Source organism: Peromyscus californicus, unplaced genomic scaffold, assembly GCF_007827085.1.
Source record: "Peromyscus californicus insignis strain IS unplaced genomic scaffold, ASM782708v3 Scaffold_12__1_contigs__length_115047231, whole genome shotgun sequence".
Lineage (NCBI taxonomy): Eukaryota > Metazoa > Chordata > Mammalia > Rodentia > Cricetidae > Peromyscus > Peromyscus californicus.
In genome coordinates this window covers 110,475,928-110,498,617 of record NW_026294413.1, presented here as the reverse complement: position 1 = coordinate 110,498,617, position 22,690 = coordinate 110,475,928, and the positions used below count along the sequence as shown (strand labels likewise).

Here is a 22,690-nt window from a genome sequence, read left to right as displayed (position 1 = left end):
TCAAAGTCTAAGTGGTGAGATGTGATGGACACGGGCCATTGCCGTACGCAGCCTTGAGCAGCATGCCAGGGCACGTGAAGCCTTGTTGGAAGGTAGATCCAGAGCCTCATAAACTGCCCTCTCTAGCAGGCATCTCTCTACAGCTGTTGGTTAGAATGAGTTGGACCAGGAAAAAACTCAGTCACCAAATAAGTACTTGCTGCATGCTTGGTCCTGCCACCTGTCCCCCCCCCCCCCCCCCCCCGTCCCCCCCCGCCCCCAAGTGCTCATAGAGGTTACAAAGTGATCCTGTTTTAAGAGGCCTCCAACTGAAACTCAAAGATGGCCTTAGGTGCATTCCGCTATAGGTGTTCTAATTGGTCAATCTGCCTCATCTTAGAAATGCACCACAGTGGACTCCACTGACAGAGCTTAAGCATTTGAGAAGTCACTTGGTATCTTACACATGTTTCCTCAGAAATATTTTGCATAAAACATTTCTTTTGTGTTTGTATATAGTTTTGTGTTTGTAAGCTAGAGGACAACTTCATGTGTCTTCTCAGGAGCACTGTCCAGCTTTTAATTTTAGGAGAGCATCTCTCTCACTGGCCTGTACCTCATCAATCAGGCTAGGCTGGGCTGGCCAGTGAATCCAAGGATCTGCCTGTCACTGCCTCCTCAATACTGGGATTATAAGCATCCACCAGTGCCTGTGACAGCTTTTCACAGATTCTGGGGATCAAACTCGGGTCCTGATACTTGTGCCTGAGCAGTTTCCCAACTGAGCCATCCCCTCTTCCCATTGCCGTAGCTTATGGAGATCCTGAGGCTTGTTTCCGTGCTTCACAGGAGCAGTGGATAACTACGTTGCTCGTCTTTGCACAGAATTCATGGGGGGGTGCTCTGGCTGGGAGTAGGGAAGGGGCCACAACCAGTGCCACGCCTGTACTAATTTTCCTTAACTTAATTGCAGTTTTATAGCCTCATGATGTCACCCACAGCCCATTATGGGGTAGAGAGTACAATATGAGAAGTAAGGAGTGAAGCATAATGGGAAATGCGGGCGGGCGAGTAACATCCTGAGCTTTGGCTTCCTTGCATTTCGAGATGGGAGACATATTGCCAATTCCTAGTTGGTTTTGAATGATTTATAGCCTTTTATTTGTGGTGAGTGTTGCAGTCTGTGTTGTCATGGAAATTCTATTGAATTTACAGACCCATTTATCCAAAATGATTTTCCAGATTCATTTCATGGTGAATCATGTGGCTGTTGCTTCCAGATACAAAGCGATTTCAACAAAGTTTCACTTTACAAGGAGCACAAACACCAGTGGTGATTTGCATGTTTCTGAAATACAAATGTGTTTGTATTTCCATGTGCACCCGGGGACTCTCCCTGTCCTCTGTCCTCAGAGTGGTGAGTCCTCTGGGTTTCAGAGCCAGCTGTGTGTCTGTGTGTGCACATGAGCGTGTGTGTGTGTGTGTGTGTGTGTGTGTGTGTGTGTGTGTGTGTGTGTGTCTGTGTGTGCACATGAGCGTGTGTGTGTGTGTGTGTGTGTGTGTGTGTGTGTGTGTCTGTGTCTGTGTCTGTGTGTGCACATGAGCGTGTGTGTGTGTGTGTGTGTGTGTGTGTGTGTGTGTGTGTGTGCGTGTGTGTGTGCATGCGCGCACGCACGCATGCTACAAGCATGAGGAAATGGCTTGTTTTTATTTTGTTTTGCTTTTTCTAATAGTGTCTAAAAAGTTGAACCTGATGCAGTTCTCCTGCCTCAGTCTCTCAAGTGCAGGGAGTACTGGTGTGTGCCACCTTGCCTACTTTTTATTTTGTTAATTTTAGTTTGAATTCTTTTCAAAATGTCTTTATTTATTTAGTGACCCGGTCTCTGTAGGGAGAATGTGGACAGACATGAGGACATACATTCTACTTTGCTTATACTGAACTGCATTATGCCCTGACACTCTGTTGGCTCTGTAGCACTAGCTTTTAAGTTGTGGCAATCCTCCTGCTTCAGCCTCCCTAGTGCTGGGATTGCAGGCATGGGCCATCATAGCTCTGCAGGGACAGGCTTTATTCACCCCAGGCTCAATAGCACAGCTGCTTTGGTAATTTTGTCTAGTCACTACTGAGGCATCATATACACAGAGGAAAGTCCATAAATAATAGGCATGCAACTGAGTTCCTTCTGGTAGCGAGTGCTCAGGTCAGAAAGAGAGCCTGCTACATGCCTTTCCAAGGTTCTGCCCGAGGGGGAGCCACTATGCTGCCTTTGAACTCGGGGGTTTCCTTCCCCTCCTTCCCTTCCTCCCCTTTGTGTATGTGGCTTGTGTGGTTGGGCTCTGTTGGTGAGATCTGTCTGTTGCTGTGGCTGGAGTGAAGCTGTCCCTGTTTCATTATCCGTTACCCTTGGATATGGGATGTTCTCATCTCAGAACACTGTAAGGTAGGCCTTTCACTGCGCTATTGGCATTTTCTCTCCTCCTTCCTCTTAAACTAAATTTAAAGCCATGAACAACCGTGACTTGCAGTGTGGGAGACATGAGAAAGGTGCTTTACTTGACTAATTTTATCTGCTATTCCCTGTAGCTTGGTGCCGTAGTTTTTCTTGAGTGTACTCTTGGGGATGTCAGTAGCTTCCTTCATCTGTATCACATAGCTCTTAAGTGGGAGAGCTGTAGCTTATTGTCACCTTCCCTAAATGTGTGATAAGGGGTTAGAGCACGATACAGTTCAGAATATGCAATACAGAACCTACCGCGTTTCTTTCCAGACTTGCGCTTAGCTTGAGGTGAAAACTTAATGAATCATGCATAGTGAATTCCTGGGAAATGCAACGTGCTTAGTCACCAAGGATGCAGATTCTTCCCTGTCAGAGGAGAAATGCAATGATGTGTCCTGGGTCTGGAGTTGTGAGGAAGTGTGTAACAGAGTAAAGAAGTTATAGAGAGAATTCACAGTAGACCCCCAGTTGTCCTGACTTCTGCTCTCATGGCCCTTAGACCTAGTGTGCACGTTGGGGTCATCTGCTCCACAAACTAGAACTCCAGGTACAAAGGAGCTGGAGACAGTTCCAGGGTCCATGGCAAAGGCAGAAAGGGGTTAACAAGGATCGGGGTGTCATGTGCTGAACGGCATGGTATTAAGCAACCCTTCCAGAATGTTGATGTGGATGGTTATTTGAATGTTGCTTTGCCCACAGAGATCCTGAATATTCGTTCCTCTTTAGGATTTAGCTCTCCTAAAAATACTCTTTCAATGAAGGCTGCTTGAGCCCACACCTTTTGGCGTGACTCACTGGGAGACTGGCTGGCATGTGGAAAGGATTGATTTCACCATAATTGACATATCCCTTCTGCTTGTAGAGATTCATGGGAAAATACGAGCTGTCTCCTTTATTCTTACTTTTCTAAAGCATTGCTTAGTGTATCTTCAGGCTGGGAATGGCCTCTGATTTTCAGATGGGAACCCTGAGTGAAGGGTCTCATAGGCCCTACCCACTGTGAGTAGTTACGGGATGCTGGGGGAGACAGAGATTTTCTTCAGTGATGGAGCCACTAGTAAGCGGCTGTTTCCCTGTGAATAACTCCACACCCATGCCCCTTCTGTACCTCTAATTAAGCTGATTGGAACACCAAACAGGGACATGAGAGTTAGTAGGGAGAGTGCTGTGGAAGAGCAAAACATGGAGAAATGAGAGGGTAACGGGACGCATGTGACTGTGATCTGGGTACATTATATACACAGGGAATTTCACAATGAAATCCATGTTGTATATAGTTGATACATGCTAAAAATAGATAAATGAGAACAAAGTCTTCAGTCAACAAATGAGCTCTGCATCCACAACCGAGTACCCACTCCCCACCCCTGCCACCTCATGAACAGTTTTCTCTCAGGCACAAAAGGGTGGGCTGGGTTGTGACTGGGACTGCATTCTCCTGGGAGGAGCCTGATTCTGGTGAATGAAGATATGATGGTTAAGTCACTGAATCAGACTGGTTTCATCATATGATATGCACAGGTCCATGTAATTTAGTCTTCAGTTTGATGTTGCAATCCTGTGTCTGAAGGCTGACATTGCCAGAGACCTCATACCTTTGGCTGATTAGATAAGACCCAGCCACATCATGGAAGTCAATCTGCTGGACTCTCAAGTTCTCATGAGCACATGTGAAATCTTGAGCACATGTGAAAAAATACTTTCTCATAACACTACCACAAAATCTAAAGATTCTTGTAAAAATAATGACAGGAGCTGGAATAGTGGCTCAGTGGTTAAGAGCACATACTGCTGTCACAGACAATCCAAGTATAGTTTCCAGCATTCTCATTAGGTGGCTCACAACCACCTGTCACTCCTGCTCCAGGGGATCTAGCGCCCTCTTCTGGCCTGCTCAGGTATCTGTACTCATGTGCACACATACAAACGCCCATGCCCATTTTATTCACAAAAATAAAAATAAATCTTTATAAAATATGTGTCCTGGATCATTGGGAACTCTGTGTTATCAATTATCATATAATATACATAGTGCATTTGTTTACCATTTTCTCTACAATTGAAATGAGCAAATCTCTTTTTTTGTTTGAGCATCATATTCTTAGTCCAGAGTCCGTTAGGAAATGGTCCAATATCTTGTGCATTAAAGAAAATTTAATATATATAATCTGTGTTTAACAGAATCATACCTGGAGCTACTTAGAGACTTTATGGTGACTTTGATCTGTATCAGTACCTTCCCAAGATTTTATGCCAGAAGCTTAAATCTCTTTGTTCTTTCAATGTCCTGATCACACTTTGTCTCTTGGTATTTATTCCTGGAAATATCAAAGGCTTCATGAATTTGTTGTTGACTTTGTCATTGTGGAAATCTTTTCTTCATGCCACTCAGTGTTCCCACTCATTTTATTCCTTCCAGCATCAAATGAACAGTATTTGTACTGACCAGCACTGTCAGACACACACATCCTCCAGCCAGGCTGATTTATGTTCCGCCTGCAGAGATCTTTCTGGCTAATGACATTGATAGAATTAAAGAATTGGAACATGGCTTTGTGTATGTGATGGTTAAACTTGATTGTTAACTAAACTGGATCTGGAATCACCTGGGAGACCATTCTGTGGGCATGTCTGTAATTTTCTAGATTGGATTAATTAGAGCAGGAAGATCCACACTGCATATATATGGTACCATTCCTGGGGACTTGGGTCCTGGGCTGAATTAAAAAAGAAAAAGTGACCGGGCGGTGGTGGCGCACGCCTTTAATCCCAGCACTCGGGAGGCAGAGCCAGGCGGATCTCTGTGAGTTCGAGGCCAGCGTGGTCTACAGAGTGAGATCCAGGAAAGGAGCAAAGCTACACAGAGAAACCCTGTCTCGAAAAACCAAAAAAAAAAAAAAAAAGTGATTTGAGCAGCTTCACACACTATTCTCTTTTTCCTGACTGAAGCCAGTGTGAGCACCTGCCTCAGTCCCACCACCCTGACTGTCCCACCGTGAAGTCCTGTGCCCTGGAACTATGGGCCCTTGAATCAGTGTTGTGTCTGTATAATGTGTATGCAGTCCGCCTTCACGATTGCAGCAGAAGAGCAGAAGAACTCGGGTTCTCTTTCTCCAGCTCTCACACCACCCACTTCAGATCAGCCAGGAAGTCAACCTAACTGATGCTCATTGCATTTAGATTGTCCCTCTGCGGCTTTTTCTTGCCCACTGCTACATCCCAACTGGCTCTCTGCAGATTGTCCCCAGCCATAATTAAAAACCCGCCTTTCACTTCCTCCCTCCTGTACTGCCATCTTCTGTGTCCTTTTCCACACCACTGCTGTCTGGTCAGACATCACATGTCATCTTTGACACCCCCACACACCCCAAGCTCTCTTTAAGATTTATTCAGTCTTTTTTCATTATGTACATTTGTGTCTGTCTTGGTTGGGGGCATATGCACGTGAATGTATGTGTCCAGAGAGGCCAGAAGAAGGCTCTAGATCCTCTAGTGATAGAGTTACAGGCATTTGTGAGATGCTAAGTATAGGTTCAGGATACTAGACCCAGGTTCTGCAAGAGCATTATGTATTCATAAACCGTCTCTCCAGTTCCTCTAACTTTCTGTTCTGCAGCATTTATCTGTGTGGTCTTTCCTGTATGGAAACTTCCCAGCAGTCCCAGTTAACTGGGTCATTCAGCCACTGGCCTTTCCTCTGAGCTCTCTGGGCACTGTCTCCCTATTTATTTCTCTGCGACTTCCCCCCTTTGCCTTGTGTGGAGAATATGTAAGGGACATGGAGGTTTCTAAGAGATAATACAAACATAGCACTTTCTGAATCTGCAAAGAAGGACTCGAGCGGTCTCCTCTCTTGACTTGGGGTAGTTTCCTGTTGCCTCCATTGTCACAGTCACCTGAGCACTGTATTAGGCACACAAGCGTAACGTTAGAGAATGAGTTCACCCTCGTGAAGACGTCCCATCCTCCCCCTTGCTGGACTAAAATAGGCTTTATTTTAGTATGTATTTCATTTGACCATGACCTTGGGCTCTTTATCCATGCTTCAACCTAACTCTGGCATCCAAAGACAAAGCTGACCTTGTCTCATTAATGGCACTTTGGTCTTTCCAAGCATTGACTATATCTTCATCCATCATGGCATCTTACAGAGTCACCATTAAGCAAATATTCTTGCCAGGTGGAAGGAAGCACAGTGATGAAGACCTTGAACTCTTGAGTGTAAAAGGTTACTTTTCTGTACTAATGTGCTTTCTTTTTTTAAGAGCTTGGACTTTAGAGGTCTTACAAACCCTTGCTTTCCTTGCCTGAGACTCATGGTAATGTCTTATTCACAGGGTGTTAATGAGCATTAGCACAGGATTTGATATACTGTAGATGGTCAATAAATGTGTGAAAAATAACAATATCAAGTCTATTTCAGATTGATCCTTTGTGGTTCATTCAACTTTATATGCACAGTGATGCAAATTGAAAGAAAACCACATTAAATCACATTGCACCTAGAGTCGATTTAAATGAGAGGGAAATTGTGCAGAGTGAGAGAGAGGGCTGCGAGCATCTTAGTCTCTGTGTACATTCCTTAGCACCCAAGGCCATGCCACATTGTCAGCCATCACCATGCCCATCTCGTACGGCAGAGCTTGTGCTGGCATCCCCCCCCCCCACCGCCACACACACACACCATTACCACATGTGTCCTGGAAGGGGTGAGGCTTCCTTATGATTTGTTTTCTCCTGTAAATGACTACTTTCTAAATGCCATGTGATGTCATATGATGCTCTTGGTAAGACACACCTAACCTGGCTAGAGAAATACCTGGAGGGTTGTCCAGTTCTTCCATTGCACTTGGTAGGCACTCTCAAGCCCATCTTGTCACTCCTGGCTTTGAAATGTTGACTGAACAGGTCTCATGACTGTCCCACAGCATACTGTGTCGGTAGCTTTCTACTTTAGTTTCATTCAGCCTGTCTTTGTGAGAAAGGACAACCATGTGACATACATTCACAGAGTTGATTCAGTTTCCTTTCCTGTTCAGAATGGATACACTGGCCTTCAGCTATACTGTGTTCTTGAAGAACCAATGTTTTCCTTTCTCTCTTTTTTTTTTTTTGGCAAGGGGTTAGGGGATGGTTTTCAAGACAGAGTTTCTCTGTGAACCAGTTCCAGCTGTCCTGGCACTCACTCTGTAGCCCAGGCTGGCCTCAAACTCACAGAGATCCACCTGCCTCTGCCTTCCGAGTGCTGGGATTAAAGGTGTGCACCACCACTGTCAAACGTGATGTTTTCTATTTTTATTTAGTACATTTGGAAAAAAGTGAGTTCCTGAGTCTTTAAACCACTCTTCCCACCAAAAGAAACCAGTATATGCTAGAATAGAATGGCTTTTTGGGGGAGGGGGCAGGGATGGATAAAGTATAAGTTGCAGCCAAACCAGTGTACCTGATTAGATGGAGGTAGTTAAAAATAAGCCAAGAAAATGACAGGAGCATTCTGAAGGGTCTCCTGCTGGGCGGAGCTGGGGCAGTTTGAACATCAAGATGATAATGTTAGGAATAAGTACCATCATGGACTGAATCAAGTAAAAACTAAAACAAGTCTGTACACACAAAACACACGAATGAATAAATCTGGAGAAGGGACAGATATTCCTTGTGTGAGACTCTTCATTCAGGAATACAGAAAAAACAGAGTTAGAAAATCATTAATGAATGTTAAAACTAGTACGTGAAAGGTGAGGAACCAGGGTAGGAATGTTGTTTCACACTGTATCCCTAAAAAGATCTTTTCATTTCCAAAGGAGATGAAAAACTATAGTGGAGAAGATTGTCCAAAGTCACCCTTGAAATGACTGAGGTCAACAGTCCTAGTATGAGGAGAGAGCCTTGCCGTGTTCACTCTGACCCAGCGCCTTGAGTAAAGACCGTAGTCTGGGCGGCGGCTTGCACGAACATACCACCTGAATGTGCCCTTGAGAAACTGTGACAAGATGGAGCACAGTTTTATGTAGAATTGTCCTTGGGGCATCTCATTCTCAGAGTCAGGAACGCCAAGGATTTGTTCCAGATGGCAGTGGGAACAGACAGCGCAGATGTGGTCACTGAGTGCAGAGTTTAATCTTCTATTGCATCCTGCACCCAGAACTGTAAGATGATCTGTAATGGGCTTTTATTGGGCACTTACTAAATTTGAAAGTGAACCAAGAATTGGATAATCGGATCACATCAAAGTAAAATTTCCTTATTGTAACAATTACAACGCTATCATGTAAGAGGATAGCCTTATTCTTAGAAATTAAACACTTAGGGATTCAGCACATGGGGCACACTATCTCCCTCATATTCCCAAGTGATTGAAGGAGAGATAAAGGTGTGGTGGTAGTGGGATGTCTACAGAGCAAGTGCAGGGCCAGTGGGACAAAATGGAAATTCTTGGTGGATACGGCACAGTTAGACATCTCTGTCACTGGACTTTCCAGGTCTTTCCCTTAGCTCATGTACAGCTTGTGTCCTATTCCTTATAGAAGGATTTACTATATAGCAAATGTCCCTCAGATCTATGTAAAGTCTATAGTGGGTATTACTTTTTCTGTTGTTTGTTTTGTTTTGTTTGTTTCAGTCAAGATTTTCTATATATCCCCCTGCCTCAGCCACCCAAATACAAGGATTATAGGCATGCATCACCCCCCTTCCCCGTAGTTTTGGGTGTGGCTTTTGAGAATAAATGCAGAAATTGGCAATTCTAGGGGATCTGACATTGAAATGATTTAGCAGGCAAAGCTAAATGAGAGGGACTTGGTATAGGTCAAAACCAGGGTCATGGTGACTGAATTAACCAAAAAGGTTTGCCAGAGATATCTTTGCAAAATTGATTTCCAGTCTCTACCCCATTTGTTTCTTATCAACACCAAATTGCTAGAGTCCAGTTAACCCAGCAAAACTTTATCCCTTTATTTACTTTCTTATCTTTAGATAGCTTCAGATGTTAAGATAATTCAGTAGGCTTCAACTTGAAAGCAGTACCAAGGGAAATTGATGTGTCCAGCCTGCCCTAGTGGTTTCTTTCTGAGACATTGTATTATGCAGTGGGTGGAGCCTCCACCTAAATATGTCTTCCAAAAATGCATTTCCTTCTTGAGCTGTATGTCAGAGTACCCTTGAAGTCTTAACGTAGTTTGTGTCCCAGGCTACTCAGGTGGTACATTGAACAATACTGCTCTGTTCAGGGGCTGAAGCATAGGCTTTCTGGAACCCCTACTTTGAGAGTCTGGTGGAGACTGTTCCCTCGCTTTAGTGGCATTGAACCTGAAGCAACTGACCCAGTATTAAATGGTTTTAATCAGCACCTTGCAGAGCGGGTTTTTCTTAGTGTAAATTCATGATGTCTAAAGCTGTCCAGACTGCCAGTGTTGGTAAGAACTCAAGGTCTTAAGAAAATGAATTTGCTTTAAGAGAAAAATATCACAAAAGAATCTGCCTCTTTGCCCCATCTACATAGATTCCTGAATTTCCCAGGAAAGTGATTTGTTACAGCAGGCTTCATCTCCCCTCAGAAATGCTTGTCACCCTTGCCTTAGCATCTCAGTTCATTTTGTCATGCAGACGCCATTCACCTTTGCCCTATGTGCAGTCACCTTGAGTTCACTTTGTCTGCTGGGAATTAATTATTTGGTATGGAATCTCCAAGCTCCCAGCTGGGATGTGATCATCATTTCCATTACAAACCATTTTAGCACACCATTTAGGAACTGGGGGGAGCAGTGGTAGAGAAAGATGAGATCTGCCATAGGAGATCTGATTTTTTTGAAGGAGCAGGGTTTCCTGGGAGACTGAGTCCAATGCCATTCATACTATTTTTAGTTATTTAATTTTTATTATATGTGTGTGTATGTGTGTTTTTCCTGCATGTGTATCTATGTACGACTTGTGTATCTGGTGCCCAAGGAGGCCAGAAGAGGGCGTCAGATCTAGAGTTAGAGGTGGTTGTAAGCCACCATGTGGAGCCTGGGAATAATCCCTGTTTCCTCTAGAAGAGCAGCCAGTGCTCTTAACCACTGAGCTGTCTCTCCAGCCCTCTTCCTAGGATTTTTAAGAACTCTGCTGGTGTTAGCCTGTGTTGTTGTTGGATGGAGTGCTGTTGGGATCCGAGCATGGTTCACTAACACTACTCATGCACTTCCCCTTCACAACCGTCTGCCACATAGAAGTGCTGACTCTCTATGTCAGGAAGCTGCTGTGGAAAACATTGCCATCCACAGCGTCTCCTAGAGAAGGAGCCGGGCATGCTGGAATAGGGATGCATGTAGTCAGCTGGGCAGTGGTGGCGCACGCCTTTAGTCCCAGCACTCAGAAGGCAGAGGCAGGCAGATCTTAGTGAGTTCCAGGCCAGCCTGGTGTACAAAGCAAGTTCCAAAACAGCCTGGCTACACAGAGAAAACCCATCTCAAAAAACCAAAACCAAAACCCCAAACAAACAACAGCAAAAAGTAGTCCCTTTTGTCATCCACTTGTGTGCTCAATCTTTTAAGATTAAGTTGATGTGTCTGGATTTTGTTTTTTGAATAAGAAACTCTAGCTAAATACAAGAGAAGGTACTTATGGTTGGGGTGGGGGCACCCCAAATCTAGTCTTCATGTGGTATTCAGCCTGCAGCTACTTGGAGGGCATTTCCTGAGCACCGTTTCCTTGCCTTTGGCTTCCGTCTTCATCGTTTTTGAAGCGCAGTCAATGACATGATGTGTAGAATAGCTCTATGTACACGGTAAACTGTAAGACACTGTTTCAATGTTTTCACCATTCATTTTTTTCTTTGTGAAATCTCCGATATCACACTTCAAGTGTTTCCCACAATCTCCTGAGATATGGGTTACAATTCTCAGTATTTGTGTCCAAGTCAATTATCGTGTTGACGATTTCACACACTGGCTACCCCTCATGGGCTTAGCTTCCTACTTGAATGTGCTGAACTGTGTGCAAGCCCTTTGGGAAGGTTTTGTCATGAGCCAGGGAATGGCAATAAGAAGGCATCAGTAGAAGTGTGCATTCTGGGCAGCATGGATGCAGTCATGTGGGAAGCTGTGTTGCATTCTGGAATATGAGTGAAATGGCATGTTATATGGGGTGTGCTTGCACAGGCTTCAGCCAAGGAAAACTATATAAGAATAAATGGGTTGTGGGCTTAGTCTTGGGAAACACAGGTCCATTGTACTGTTCTCTGCTTTTCCATAGGTTTGAAGTTTCTTTCTAATACAATTTTTAACTATTTTACAGATGCAGATTTTCTTTTACAATCCAGACGACTTTGACAGCTTCCAAACGGCAATTTCTGAGAACAGAATAATTGGAGCCATGGCCATATTTTTTCAAGTAAGTTAACGGTGGCTGAAATACTTCAACCAGAGACTTCTTTTTTTTTTCCTTTAATTTGCCGAATTGTTCCATGTTTAATGAATGCATCTGTTTTCTAGCTCACACCTGTCTAAATGAAAGATATTTCATATTGTCTAATGTGTGATTTAAAATGTAAATAAGTATGTTTAGAAACATAATGAAAATTTTTGCATGAATTATTCTGATTTTATTGCTACTTGACTGGTGCGCAGATTGAAGAACACATTTATCATCTAACTTACTTTGTGGCTGCCTCGTCTTCAACAGGCTCCTTCAGCATATTAAGAGGCAGATGAAAAAGAGGTGGTTTTCTTTCAAGCAACTTTGAAATCTGACATTACCTGAAGAAGCATTAATAAGTAGCAGCAGCCACTTGTTAGAAAAGACCCTCTTCCTTCCATCCCCAGGTCCCCATGGCAACTCATCTTTGTCAAGACTCCTTCCAAGTTGGTTCACTTAGGAATCTCCATCCTACATCTCGGGTTTGGTTTGGTTTGAGATAGAGTCTCACATTATCATCCATACTAGCCTGGAACTCACAGTAATACTCCTGCCTTAGCTTCCTTGTGCTGGGACTACAGGCGTTGGCCACTAGCCTCAGCTCTGTCCCTCTCCTTTCACATATTTATACTGATTACTGTTCACAGCTCCTGGATCAGGTTTCAGTGTAAGGTGGAAACCCTTCATCCTGCTACAGATGATGCTTCTCAGATGCCTGTTCTCTCTCTCTCTCTCTCTCTCTCTCTCTCTCTCTCTCTCTCTCTCTCTCTGCACATATGCTTATGTTCATGTGTGTGTGCTCATGTAGCATGTGTTTGTGATCTGAGGGCAACTTTGAGTGTCATTCTTCAGGTACCTTCCACTTTTTGCTTGAGACAGGGTCTCTTGTTGGCTTGGAACTTTGTCCAATGGTCAGGCTCTCTGGACAGCGTTTTTTCGGGGACCCTCCTGTTTTCACCACTCATCTCACAACGCCCAGCTTTTTATGTGGGGATCAAACCCAGGTCCTTCTGCTTACGAGGCAAACCTTGTCAACTGAGTCATCTCTCTGGTCCATGCTCAGGTTTTTGAAGAAATCCATTCACAGTGAGGTAGTATGTCCTTAGGAAACATGGCTGTTGTTTAGTGTGGAATGTTACCTAAGCAGTACGTATGTGGTTTGCCTTTCAGTCTTCAAAATTGTCTAATACCACTACATGCAAGTGTTGCTTTTCCTCAGAGGTCAGAGTTGGCAGGGTGTGCTCTTTTGATAACTCAGAGGGACTGATAGCCCTCTCCAGAATAGGTCTGCCACACCTGTCTCTGTGAGCAGGCTGCTGCCATGGAGAAGGAACATTCTTGTTTGGAGTAAGTTCATTCCACTGTCCCTTCAAGTGGGGAACATATGATTGACAAATCTCTCCATTTTCCTTCTGTATAATATTTATGGACCAGCCTTAGCATTATACTATGCCAGGGGCCCAGAAGGGCCACTACCAGCGGCGCGGGAATGGATCTAGATGTGGGAGTCCCTGTGGAAGTCAGAAGAAAGTGGAGGGCCTCTGGAACTTGAGTTCCAGTTGTAATCTGCCTGATGTGGGTGCTGGGAACTGAATCCATGGCCTCTGCAAGAAAAGAAAGCAGTTTTAATCACTGACCCTCTGTCTAGCCCCTGGCATCAGATTTCAAATGTAGAGTACTGTTTCACTGGACCATGAAACTAGTTCAAGGATTTCTGGTAGCATTTTAAATATAATGAGACAGAATACGCTAAAATTGAAAAAAATAAAAAACTTAAAAAACTGGAATGTATCATGCATGGCGACTTTTTCTTAGAATGTCCTTGGTTATTTATGCATAAAAATATAATCTAGAGGTGCTGTGTTAAGCTGTAAGGAGTATTATTTAACATAGTCGGGGTCAAATACTGTGGAGATCTGTGTTTATACTGCATATTGCTGTCCTCAATTGGTCCTCAGGACCTCTCCTTTCCTTGACTGCATTCATTCACCAAAGTAGGGCACAGTGTTTGCAGAGCTGTGCACTAGGGTAGGAATCACTTGTTTTTGAGCCCCACTTCCACCTCACAGTTGAGTGACAGCCATGCAGTTGGCCTTCCTAGGCCAGCACTCTGCCTTTGAAGGGGAACAACACATCACAGCCTCAGTCACTGGGTTGGCTCCTCACACGGAGGCGGCACTAGACCAAGGAAAACATATGCATCTGACCTGTGGGGTTCTGTGGGCTGGAGACCCTCAATATATCATGTATCCTCATTGTGAGCAGAGGGGTCTGCTCTGCTGGGTTCTGTCTGGACCCCTCCCTGCTCCTGAAGTGACCAGATTACAGTTGGCAACACTGACATCTCACTCTGAAGCATTTCCACCCAGCTGTTAATCCAGTTTTCTGACCTTCTTGCATGCTGCTTTTTGTGCAGCTGACTGTCCGTTTCCCACCTTCCTCCACAGCCACTGTGAGCAGCCAGGCCCTGCTCTGTGGGGCGCTGTTTGTGTAGGAGAAGATATTTAGAAAGACTTTTTTTGAGTATTGGAAGGATGCATGCTTCACCAAAATGTTTGAATTCTTTTTCTTTTCTTTTTGATTCCTCCACAAACACTTGTTAAATATAGGACCAATTAGAGTCTTGGGCAGGCAAACCACTAAAATACTTGACTGTGAAATCTAGGTTTTGAGTTTTTGAAATGTTTCTAGGACACAGCTCCTATTTCATGTATGGAAAAGTTGACTGTATATTTCATTAGCTGGTACTTTTCCAAGTTTTGGCCTGGTGTCCTAGAGACAAAAACTACAGGGCAGATAATAAAAGGGACAGCACTGTGGACACAGCTGTGCTGAGTGGCTTTGGTTCCTCTCCTCTTTGGGCCACCTGTGTACAGAGACATTGGAGTTTAACTTTGCCATGCAATAGAAGAAAAAGGTAGTATTGTTATTTTTTTTTCAGTCTGGTTTGGTTTTCTTTTTTGAATCGCCTTATAAGAATGAGTTTGAGGGATGGAAAGAAGGTTCACTGGTGAAGAGTGGGTACTGGCTGCTGTTGCTGAGGACCTGAGTTCAGTTCCCATATCAGTTGGCTCACAACTGCCTATAACTCCAGCTCCAGGGGATCTGATCGCCTCTCTTGGCCTCTGTAGAGCCCTGCACTCAGGTGTCCGTACACACAAACACACATATACACATAATTTAAAACAATAATAACAAAAAATCCTTCTTAAAAAGAAGAATAAGTTTGTAAATTTTTATTTGTCTTAAGCTGCTGATGTGGCTTAGTGGGTAAAGGTCTTTGCTATGAGTGTTTGATGGCCTGAGTTCCATCCTGGTAGAAGGAGAGACTTGTTCTCTGACATTCACAGCATGCAGTGACACACTTGTATCCCCCTGCCCCACCCACACACACGTGTACACACACACACACACACACACACACACACACACACACACACACATCTGAGTTGAGAAACACCTCATTCTCACCTTGTCTTCATCTACTGCTGTTTGATAATCCAGAGTGATATGGTACAAGCTTCAAGGCCAAGTTCTGAGTAGATATTCAGGTCCAAAGGAAACTATACTTTGCCAAATTCTGGAGATTAGATAAAAGCCAACATTCCTTAGGAATTTATGAAGCTGGTTTCCCTTTACCAAAAGGAGCCATTTTCCTTATCACTGGAGAAGGGACAAATGGCTACCTGTGGTGCCTATTAGCATACCAAAGCACATGCTGGCTTCCGGCTCCCTCAGTATCACCAGTACCTGTTAATAGCAGGGCTCCTAGCTCTCCTCACCTCCACCCCTACCTTAAACTTTCCCCAGCTACTCATTCTCCTTATAACCCTGGTATTCCAGCCCTGGTATTCCTTTGCCCACAGTCTCTTTGTCCCCACCCCTGGCTCCTTTTCCCCCTCCGTTCTCCATCTCTCTATATCCTCTTCCACCCCTCCACCCCCACTCTGCTCCTGCTTCTCTACAGGACCAGGTCCAGCCTACTGGTCATTGTCAGTCTACTATTTTCTCTCTCTGCTCTGGACTCATCTAGATGCCTCTGGCTGTTCTCTCGCTCTCTCCCTCTCCCCCCGCCCTCCCCCTACAATGGAAACCTTCCCCTTAACCATACCATGGAGAGTCATGTCATCCATTTATGTTTAGATGTTGGCCCTCCTGTTTTACTCTACACACAGATCTGTTGTTCTGAGTAATTCTGGTGCTTTCTGTGCCTTTGTGATGGTTAGACCTATAAGGTTCATAATGTTGCCAGAGCGTTGTATTCAGCACAGGCCCAGCAGGTAGACCAAGGACTCTTGTTTTGGCTTAAATGTAGTGTCATTGACCTGGCTTTATTACAGATCTTAGACATGATTTGTTGAACTTGTAAAGTTTTTAGAATGTTGGGTATGGGAGGTTTTGCATAAAATATCTTGATACTCTAGCAGTCATCAAGATGAGAAGTGTCTGACCTTCTGCCTTGGCGGGATGAGCCTTCCCACTGTAACATGGTGTTTTTGACATGCAGATGTTCTCATCTGCTCATGTTTACATGCTCCTAAGGTCTCTGTGTGGGACATAGACTGCAGGAACTTTGAATGGCAGCTGGCATCTTTTGGTAACAGGTCAACTTGAGAGTCAGTCTTAGTGCTGAACAGTGGCAAGGCAGGTTTTCTGCAAGTGCTTCCTGTGACCCACATGAAGGGCAGAAGAACCGCTTCCATGTGCCGGAAATAGAGTGACATCAGCCACCAGTGACTGTAATGCTGGTCCACAAAGCTGAGAGTCACCGTCTGTGCAGGCCCTGGCAATCTGATAGTAATATATCCAGACTGCACCCCATGTTCTCTCAGTCATACAGGTCACATTTGGGCTCACAGCCCTGGGGAGAAAAAAAAGATAAGTAAGAGTAAAGTTTCATTTGAAAGGACTTAAAAAAAAGAGATAATTTGAAATAAACACTTGGCTAAGGATAAAAGAATTTGTTGTTAAACCATTCCAAAGAATAAATAATTAGTGTAAGTACAAAAATTAAAATAATTATCTTGTTTTTAGAGTAGAACTTTGAATATTCTCTATTGTTAACCTTGTTTGAATGCCGATAAAAATGTAAAATGTTCTGAAAACTATTAAAGTACTCTTTTAAGCCATTCTCTTATTGTAGTGCCTTCCATGGGTTATCTGGTTAAACAAGTAAGAATATACTCATGCTTACATGGGCTAGAATCAGGAGAATAATTGGGCGATTAGTGGAAGGATATTTTGCTTTTAAAAATAATACACTGGAAGATTTAATTGGCTTCACCTGAAGTTCTGAGAGGAGAGTATCTAGAATTCAGGATAACCATTCTTTGTGTAGGGTTGTCTTGGATCACAACCACTAACTTAGGTCCACTCTGGTTTCTCACTTACAGCTGGTTCTTCAGCAGTAGTCATCCCATACTTTCCTGTTTCCCACCAGGACTAAGGTGATATTTTTTAGCCATGTGACCATCTAAAGCATTTCGGTCTGCTGAGCAGAGGCTTGCTGCCGCCGTCTTAGAGATTTGCTTCCTTCTGCTTTCCCACAGAACACCTGAAGACTGTTGACTTCATTGATTTTATTTTGGTGAAATGTCCCAGTCATCTCCATCACATCCACTGTCTTACATGTGCTTGTCAGAAGTTTCCTTCATTTGTCATTGAGTCCAGGCAATTTTCGGTTGTAAATGCTTGAGGCTTTAAGGGCCAACTAGAGTTAGACACTTTGTTCTTCTGTTTCAGTCCTTGGATAGGGTCTCTTTTAAATCTGTTCGGAATGCAAAGATATAAAATGGTTCTCATGTCAGAAAAGACACAGCCAATTAGTATATTTCTAAGAAGTAAATATGTTATGTTGCACTTGTATATAAATAAGCATTCTTGAAGTATTATTTTAAACCTTTAAATTTATGTGTATGTGTATACCATGTTGATAAAAGAATCTGCGGAGGCTAAAAGAGGTTATTGGAACTCTATCACACACACACACACACACACACACACACACACACACCCGAAGAGAGAGAGAGAGAGAGAGAGAGAGAGAGAGAGAGAGAGAGAGAGAGAGAGAGAGAGAGAGAGAGAGAGCCAGCCTGAGTTAGAGCTGGGTGTGAGCTGCCTGGTGTGGACAGGTGCCATTTCATTTGGAAGAACTTGAGTCCTCTGAAGGAGCAAGTGCTGTTCCCTGCTGAGCTGTGCCTCAGCCCCCCTGAAGTATTCTTTTTGACAGCCCATCATCAAGAACTCTTAGTGTACTTTCTCCATTTCACCTTAGCAGTTCTGCTTTGGACGGTCGCACTACCTTCCCATTTCTGTTTGTTCTGCTGGATTTGACTACACTTATTTGGGTTTTCCTGAGGTCTGTGGTGTCCTTTACCCCTTTTCCTTTCCGCCCTCACTTCACAGTTGAAAAAGAACATCAGAATTCAAATGTCTCACGAGTTGCTAACCTATTCTTTATATCATGTCGGCACCACAGACTGCTTAATTATTTTTCTCCATCTGGAGAGGCTTAGTAATTAAATGAAATGGCAGCACCTGGGATTATTTATAGACATGGAGAAGGCAGGAGAAGTTCTTGGTGACTCATCCATCCAGGGCTGGCTCCAAAGCCTTTTCCTCCACCTCCCCGCCTTCACCTTCTGCTCCCCCACCCGTCAGAGGCAGATATGGCTTGTCCTTCTTTTGACCTGCTGTGGCCCGTAACCTTCCATCTTGTGCAGAAACTGTTATTTTGCTTGCTTCCTCTGCCCTCTGTGCCATGAGCTCATTGTGGGTCAGAGGGTCTGTTCATCATTGCATCTTTTGTATGTGGCTGGCTTTGTAACTTGCTTGTGCAAATACTTAATTGACCATAACATTGAGATTCTTGGAGGTTGACTGTGGTGGAATATCCTGATGGCTTGTCAGTGAGCGAGTATTGGAAATTTTCCCTGGGAGGTGTAGTTCCTGGAAGAGTGGAGTGTGACCTCTCTGAAGCTGAGGCCCATGGCTGCTTTTCTTTCTGTTTCTACTGACCCATCTCTCCCAAACCCTCACACTAGTGCTGTGCCTCGGTTGCTGTTCATCAGATAAGTGTTCAATAGGATTCAATTAGAGGAAATCAGCAGAGCTTTCCCACACCATCTGTGAATTGTGTTTTGGGAAAAGCATTGTCCAAATGACTCTTTGTGCGTCACCCATAAAAATACTGGTTATATCAAAAGTGCATGACCCTTGAGATAGTCAGACCTTGGTTGTGAGTGAGGGCTGTGAGTCTCGTGACTCGCTTTAACTGATGATTCCCCCCAGGGGGTCACGGAGCCACCTACCGTAGCATAGTCTTATAGGGACGCATTTCTATATTTGTGTCTGCAATCCGGAATGAGCAACAAGCCTTACAATTCTTCACGACTGAATTCAGAGACCCAAAGGGATATTTGAGTGCCAAGGCTGTATGGGCTGCATGTATCTGTGCGGGTGGCTTTGCCGACCTGCTGGCTTGCTCCGCCGCCTCTGGTTGTCTGCTCTCGGAGGGCCTGTGGTCCTGATGGTCGGTTCTGTGGTACTGCATTTGGTCTTTTTGGTTTTTCCACTGGTGTTGTTACTTACATCTGTTTTCTCCTTCAGATTTCCCCTTCTTCAATCATGTACTCATTTGCTGACTTACTCCTTCACCCTGTAGTGTTTATCCGACGACAACTTTACCATGCCAGGCCCCAGGAAAATTTCAAAGGAAACCTGACAGTGTATCCTGCCATGTAATCAGGAGCAGTAGGTCCTAGAGTGGGATGCTTGAATCCTGTCTTCAGAAGTGACTGCCTTCTGTCCTTAGGATGAGGGAAGTCAGACCATGTCCAGGAGATAAAATACCAAGTGAAATGGTATCTTTCGTGTAATTTCACAGTGATGAATATTTCATTTGAAGAGCATGTAGTTTGCAGTTATGAATTTTGGAATTGTCCTTTCTCTGTTTTTCTTTTCTTCTACTCTTTTTAAAACCAACTACCAATACTAAAGCATAAATCATGCTTTTGTTCATGGTGACCTCAGTAGGTAATTTTAAAGATCATATTTCCAAGGATTTTTTTCTGCCTTTTTTGGTTGTTGCTGTTGTTAACAATAAATTATTTATCACAGCTATAACTAGCTCTCATTTTTCCCCACGAGTTCTCTGAAGTAGGGGGCAGGGGTAGGAATCAGTAATGGTGCTCAACTGCCAAGATTTCCCCCACCATTTTTCTTTTTATTACGTTTGTTTTTTTGTTTGGGGGTGAGGGTGGGAGGAAGAGAGAGAGAGAGAGAGAGAGAGAGAGAGAGAGAGAGAGAGAGAGAGAGAGAGAGAGATACGCCATGGGTATGGAGGTCAGAGGACAACTTTCAGCGCGCAGTTATCTCCGGGCATCAAGACTTGTAGCATGCGCCTCTGCCTACTGGACAGTTTCCCTGCTCCCCACCCCACCCCCAGGTATTTTAACAACCCCAGAACAGTGTTTGTGTCTGAAAACATGCACTTGTGCTGAGGAACCTCGTTTTTAGATTGCTTTTCAGCATAATCACAGCAACCAGTGTGATTTCCTGCCCTCCTCTCGAATTGCTGCTGTTTGCCTAACGCCCTTCCCACATTTCCGCATCCATGCTTTTCTCCTGTCATAAGTTCAATTCTTTCACTACATTACCTAGAAACGGAATTTCACAATGTTTGGGGTTGATTAAAAATACTTTTTTTTCTACACACACAAAAATTAAAATACATATGTTCCATTTCAGCTATTTTAACAGTTAATTGATTTCATAGAACTTACCATCAAGTGAAAGCCAGAGTCATTCTTAATATTCCGATGCAACTTTAGAGCTGATTTGTGGATGTACAACACGGGATTTATAGCCTTCTCAGGTGTTTTCAGCACATTGCCTGTCTGCAAAGAGCCCGTTCCCTCCTAGTGGATGTTACAGAAGACTATTTAATTATTGGCAAAGCATTACATAATTAAGAGACTTGAGTTCTTTGAATGTGACCATGTGAAAATCTATTTTAATTAAATCATTGCACTTCAAGGACGGTTACCAACTACTTCGCTTTTGCACATTAAGTGGTAGTTTAGAATTGCTGAAGCCATTTGTTCTGCTACATGTCAGAGACTCTTCTGTCTTAGACCTGGGGATCCTAGTCACTCCATAGTGACTTGCTCCACTCCCAAATAACTGACAACAGGCTTGGCTTTCTGACAGGTGGAGTGAATGGCCATTGTCTCCTATAACCCAGAATGTTCTAAGCCAGGAGTTTGAGTTTTATGTCTAAGTCCCGTTGTTTTTTCTTAGATGCTACTCCCTGGAGTGTGTTTGTGTGGGGTGCCTTCATTGATCAGATTTCCACACACATGGAACCTTACATTCCAAGCTTAGAGGCCAGTGGTAACTCCTCACCCCCTCTCTCCTCCCCCACATAGACTAGTTCAAAAGCTGCTCCTACAGAGTACTAACTACTACCAGCCAGCTAGCAATGGAGAAGATTCGCTCCGTAAGATACCAAAGACAGAGCGCCTGCTACACTTTTCTTTTTACTTTTCTTCTCTGAAACTTTTCCAGATATTATTTCTTTGCAAATGTGGAAACTAAGGCATTGCTTTTTCCAGTGTAAATTATGGCAAAATTAGATCGATCAGGCTGGAGAGATGACAAGGCAGTTCAGAGCGTTGGCTGTGCTGTTAGAGGACCTAGGTTCAGTTCCCAGCACCCATATGGCAGCTCACAACTGTGGAGCCAGCATTCCTGTGAATGAAGTCTGTCTGCACTGTTTGTACTCTGTCGGGAACCACACCGTGAAGTTGGGTTTCACATTGCAGAGGTAGAGAGAGATCAGTCGTCAGTCCATCATCCTCACGCTGTGCAAGTCTTCAGGGCCTCTCCTCACTGTGCAGATACCTGAATAGTTACTTTCTCCTCACTTTAAATTATGATCTGGTTCTTTTGTCCTTAGTTGAAGCCTCTGATCCTAAATTCCCTCACCTTCTGTGTGCATATCGTTATCTTACAATTCTGATTGGCAGGCTTTTTCTTTAGTTTCCTCCCTCCTTTCAAAGCTCTATAGAAATATGGAATGTGCAGTATGGTTGAACAGGGAGAAGATGTCATTGGTCATTCAGGAACTTCTTTTAAGGACACCAAGGATGGGGAATATATGGGGGATTTTGCTCCCCAGGGGACATGTGGTCCTCTCTGAAGATGCCATCACTTGTGACACCTGAGGCAGAGGTAGTGTTGGCATCCAGTGGCATCTATTGGATAGAAATCCTGGATGCAGGGAAGATCCTTTAATGCACAGGGGAATTCCCTGAACAAGGCCAGATTGTCCATGCTGTTTCAGGTTGGGAAATTCTACTAAGTGACTGAGAATTCTAGAGTTTGATTTCAAAAAGGTGCCCAGCTCGAGGAAGGCTGATGATATTATGACCCAGGGGCTGATGATGTCAGGATACAGGTTGATAGAATTCAGGAATGACTAGCAATCCCAGGCCCAACACTCCCAGTCCTTGCTGATGTGATCTTGGCTATCTGGGATTCCAACATAAAGTACAGCAACAGTTAACAGGCAAGACATCTGCTGTAGTTCTAAGTGTTACGGCCTTCTCAAGAGCTCCTGTGGGTGTTTCTTCTCAGGCAGCAATGTTAGGAACAAGCACCAATTTAATAGCACACTCGCTCAGATAGGGAAAGTAAACAGAGCTAAGAGTACATGCAGGTTCCTTTGAACTTAAACATCAGTGAGTACCGTTTGAAACCTCAAAGAAGATAGTGTGGGTTGGGAAGGGGCTCGGTGGATAAAGTGTTTCTCTCACGTGCTT

General features: G+C 43.9%; 1 protein-coding gene across 2 annotated transcripts in view; it reads left to right on the top strand.

The window, feature by feature from the left end:
- The window catches only part of Ptprg (protein tyrosine phosphatase receptor type G), a 703,625-nt gene that overhangs the window by 480,042 nt on the left and 200,893 nt on the right, over positions 1–22,690 (top strand). For both annotated transcript variants that reach the window (XM_052734133.1, XM_052734134.1), the window contains exon 5: positions 11,748–11,843. In XM_052734133.1, coding sequence (XP_052590093.1) covers positions 11,748–11,843 — 96 coding nt within the window. The remainder of the gene's footprint in view (positions 1–11,747; positions 11,844–22,690) is intronic.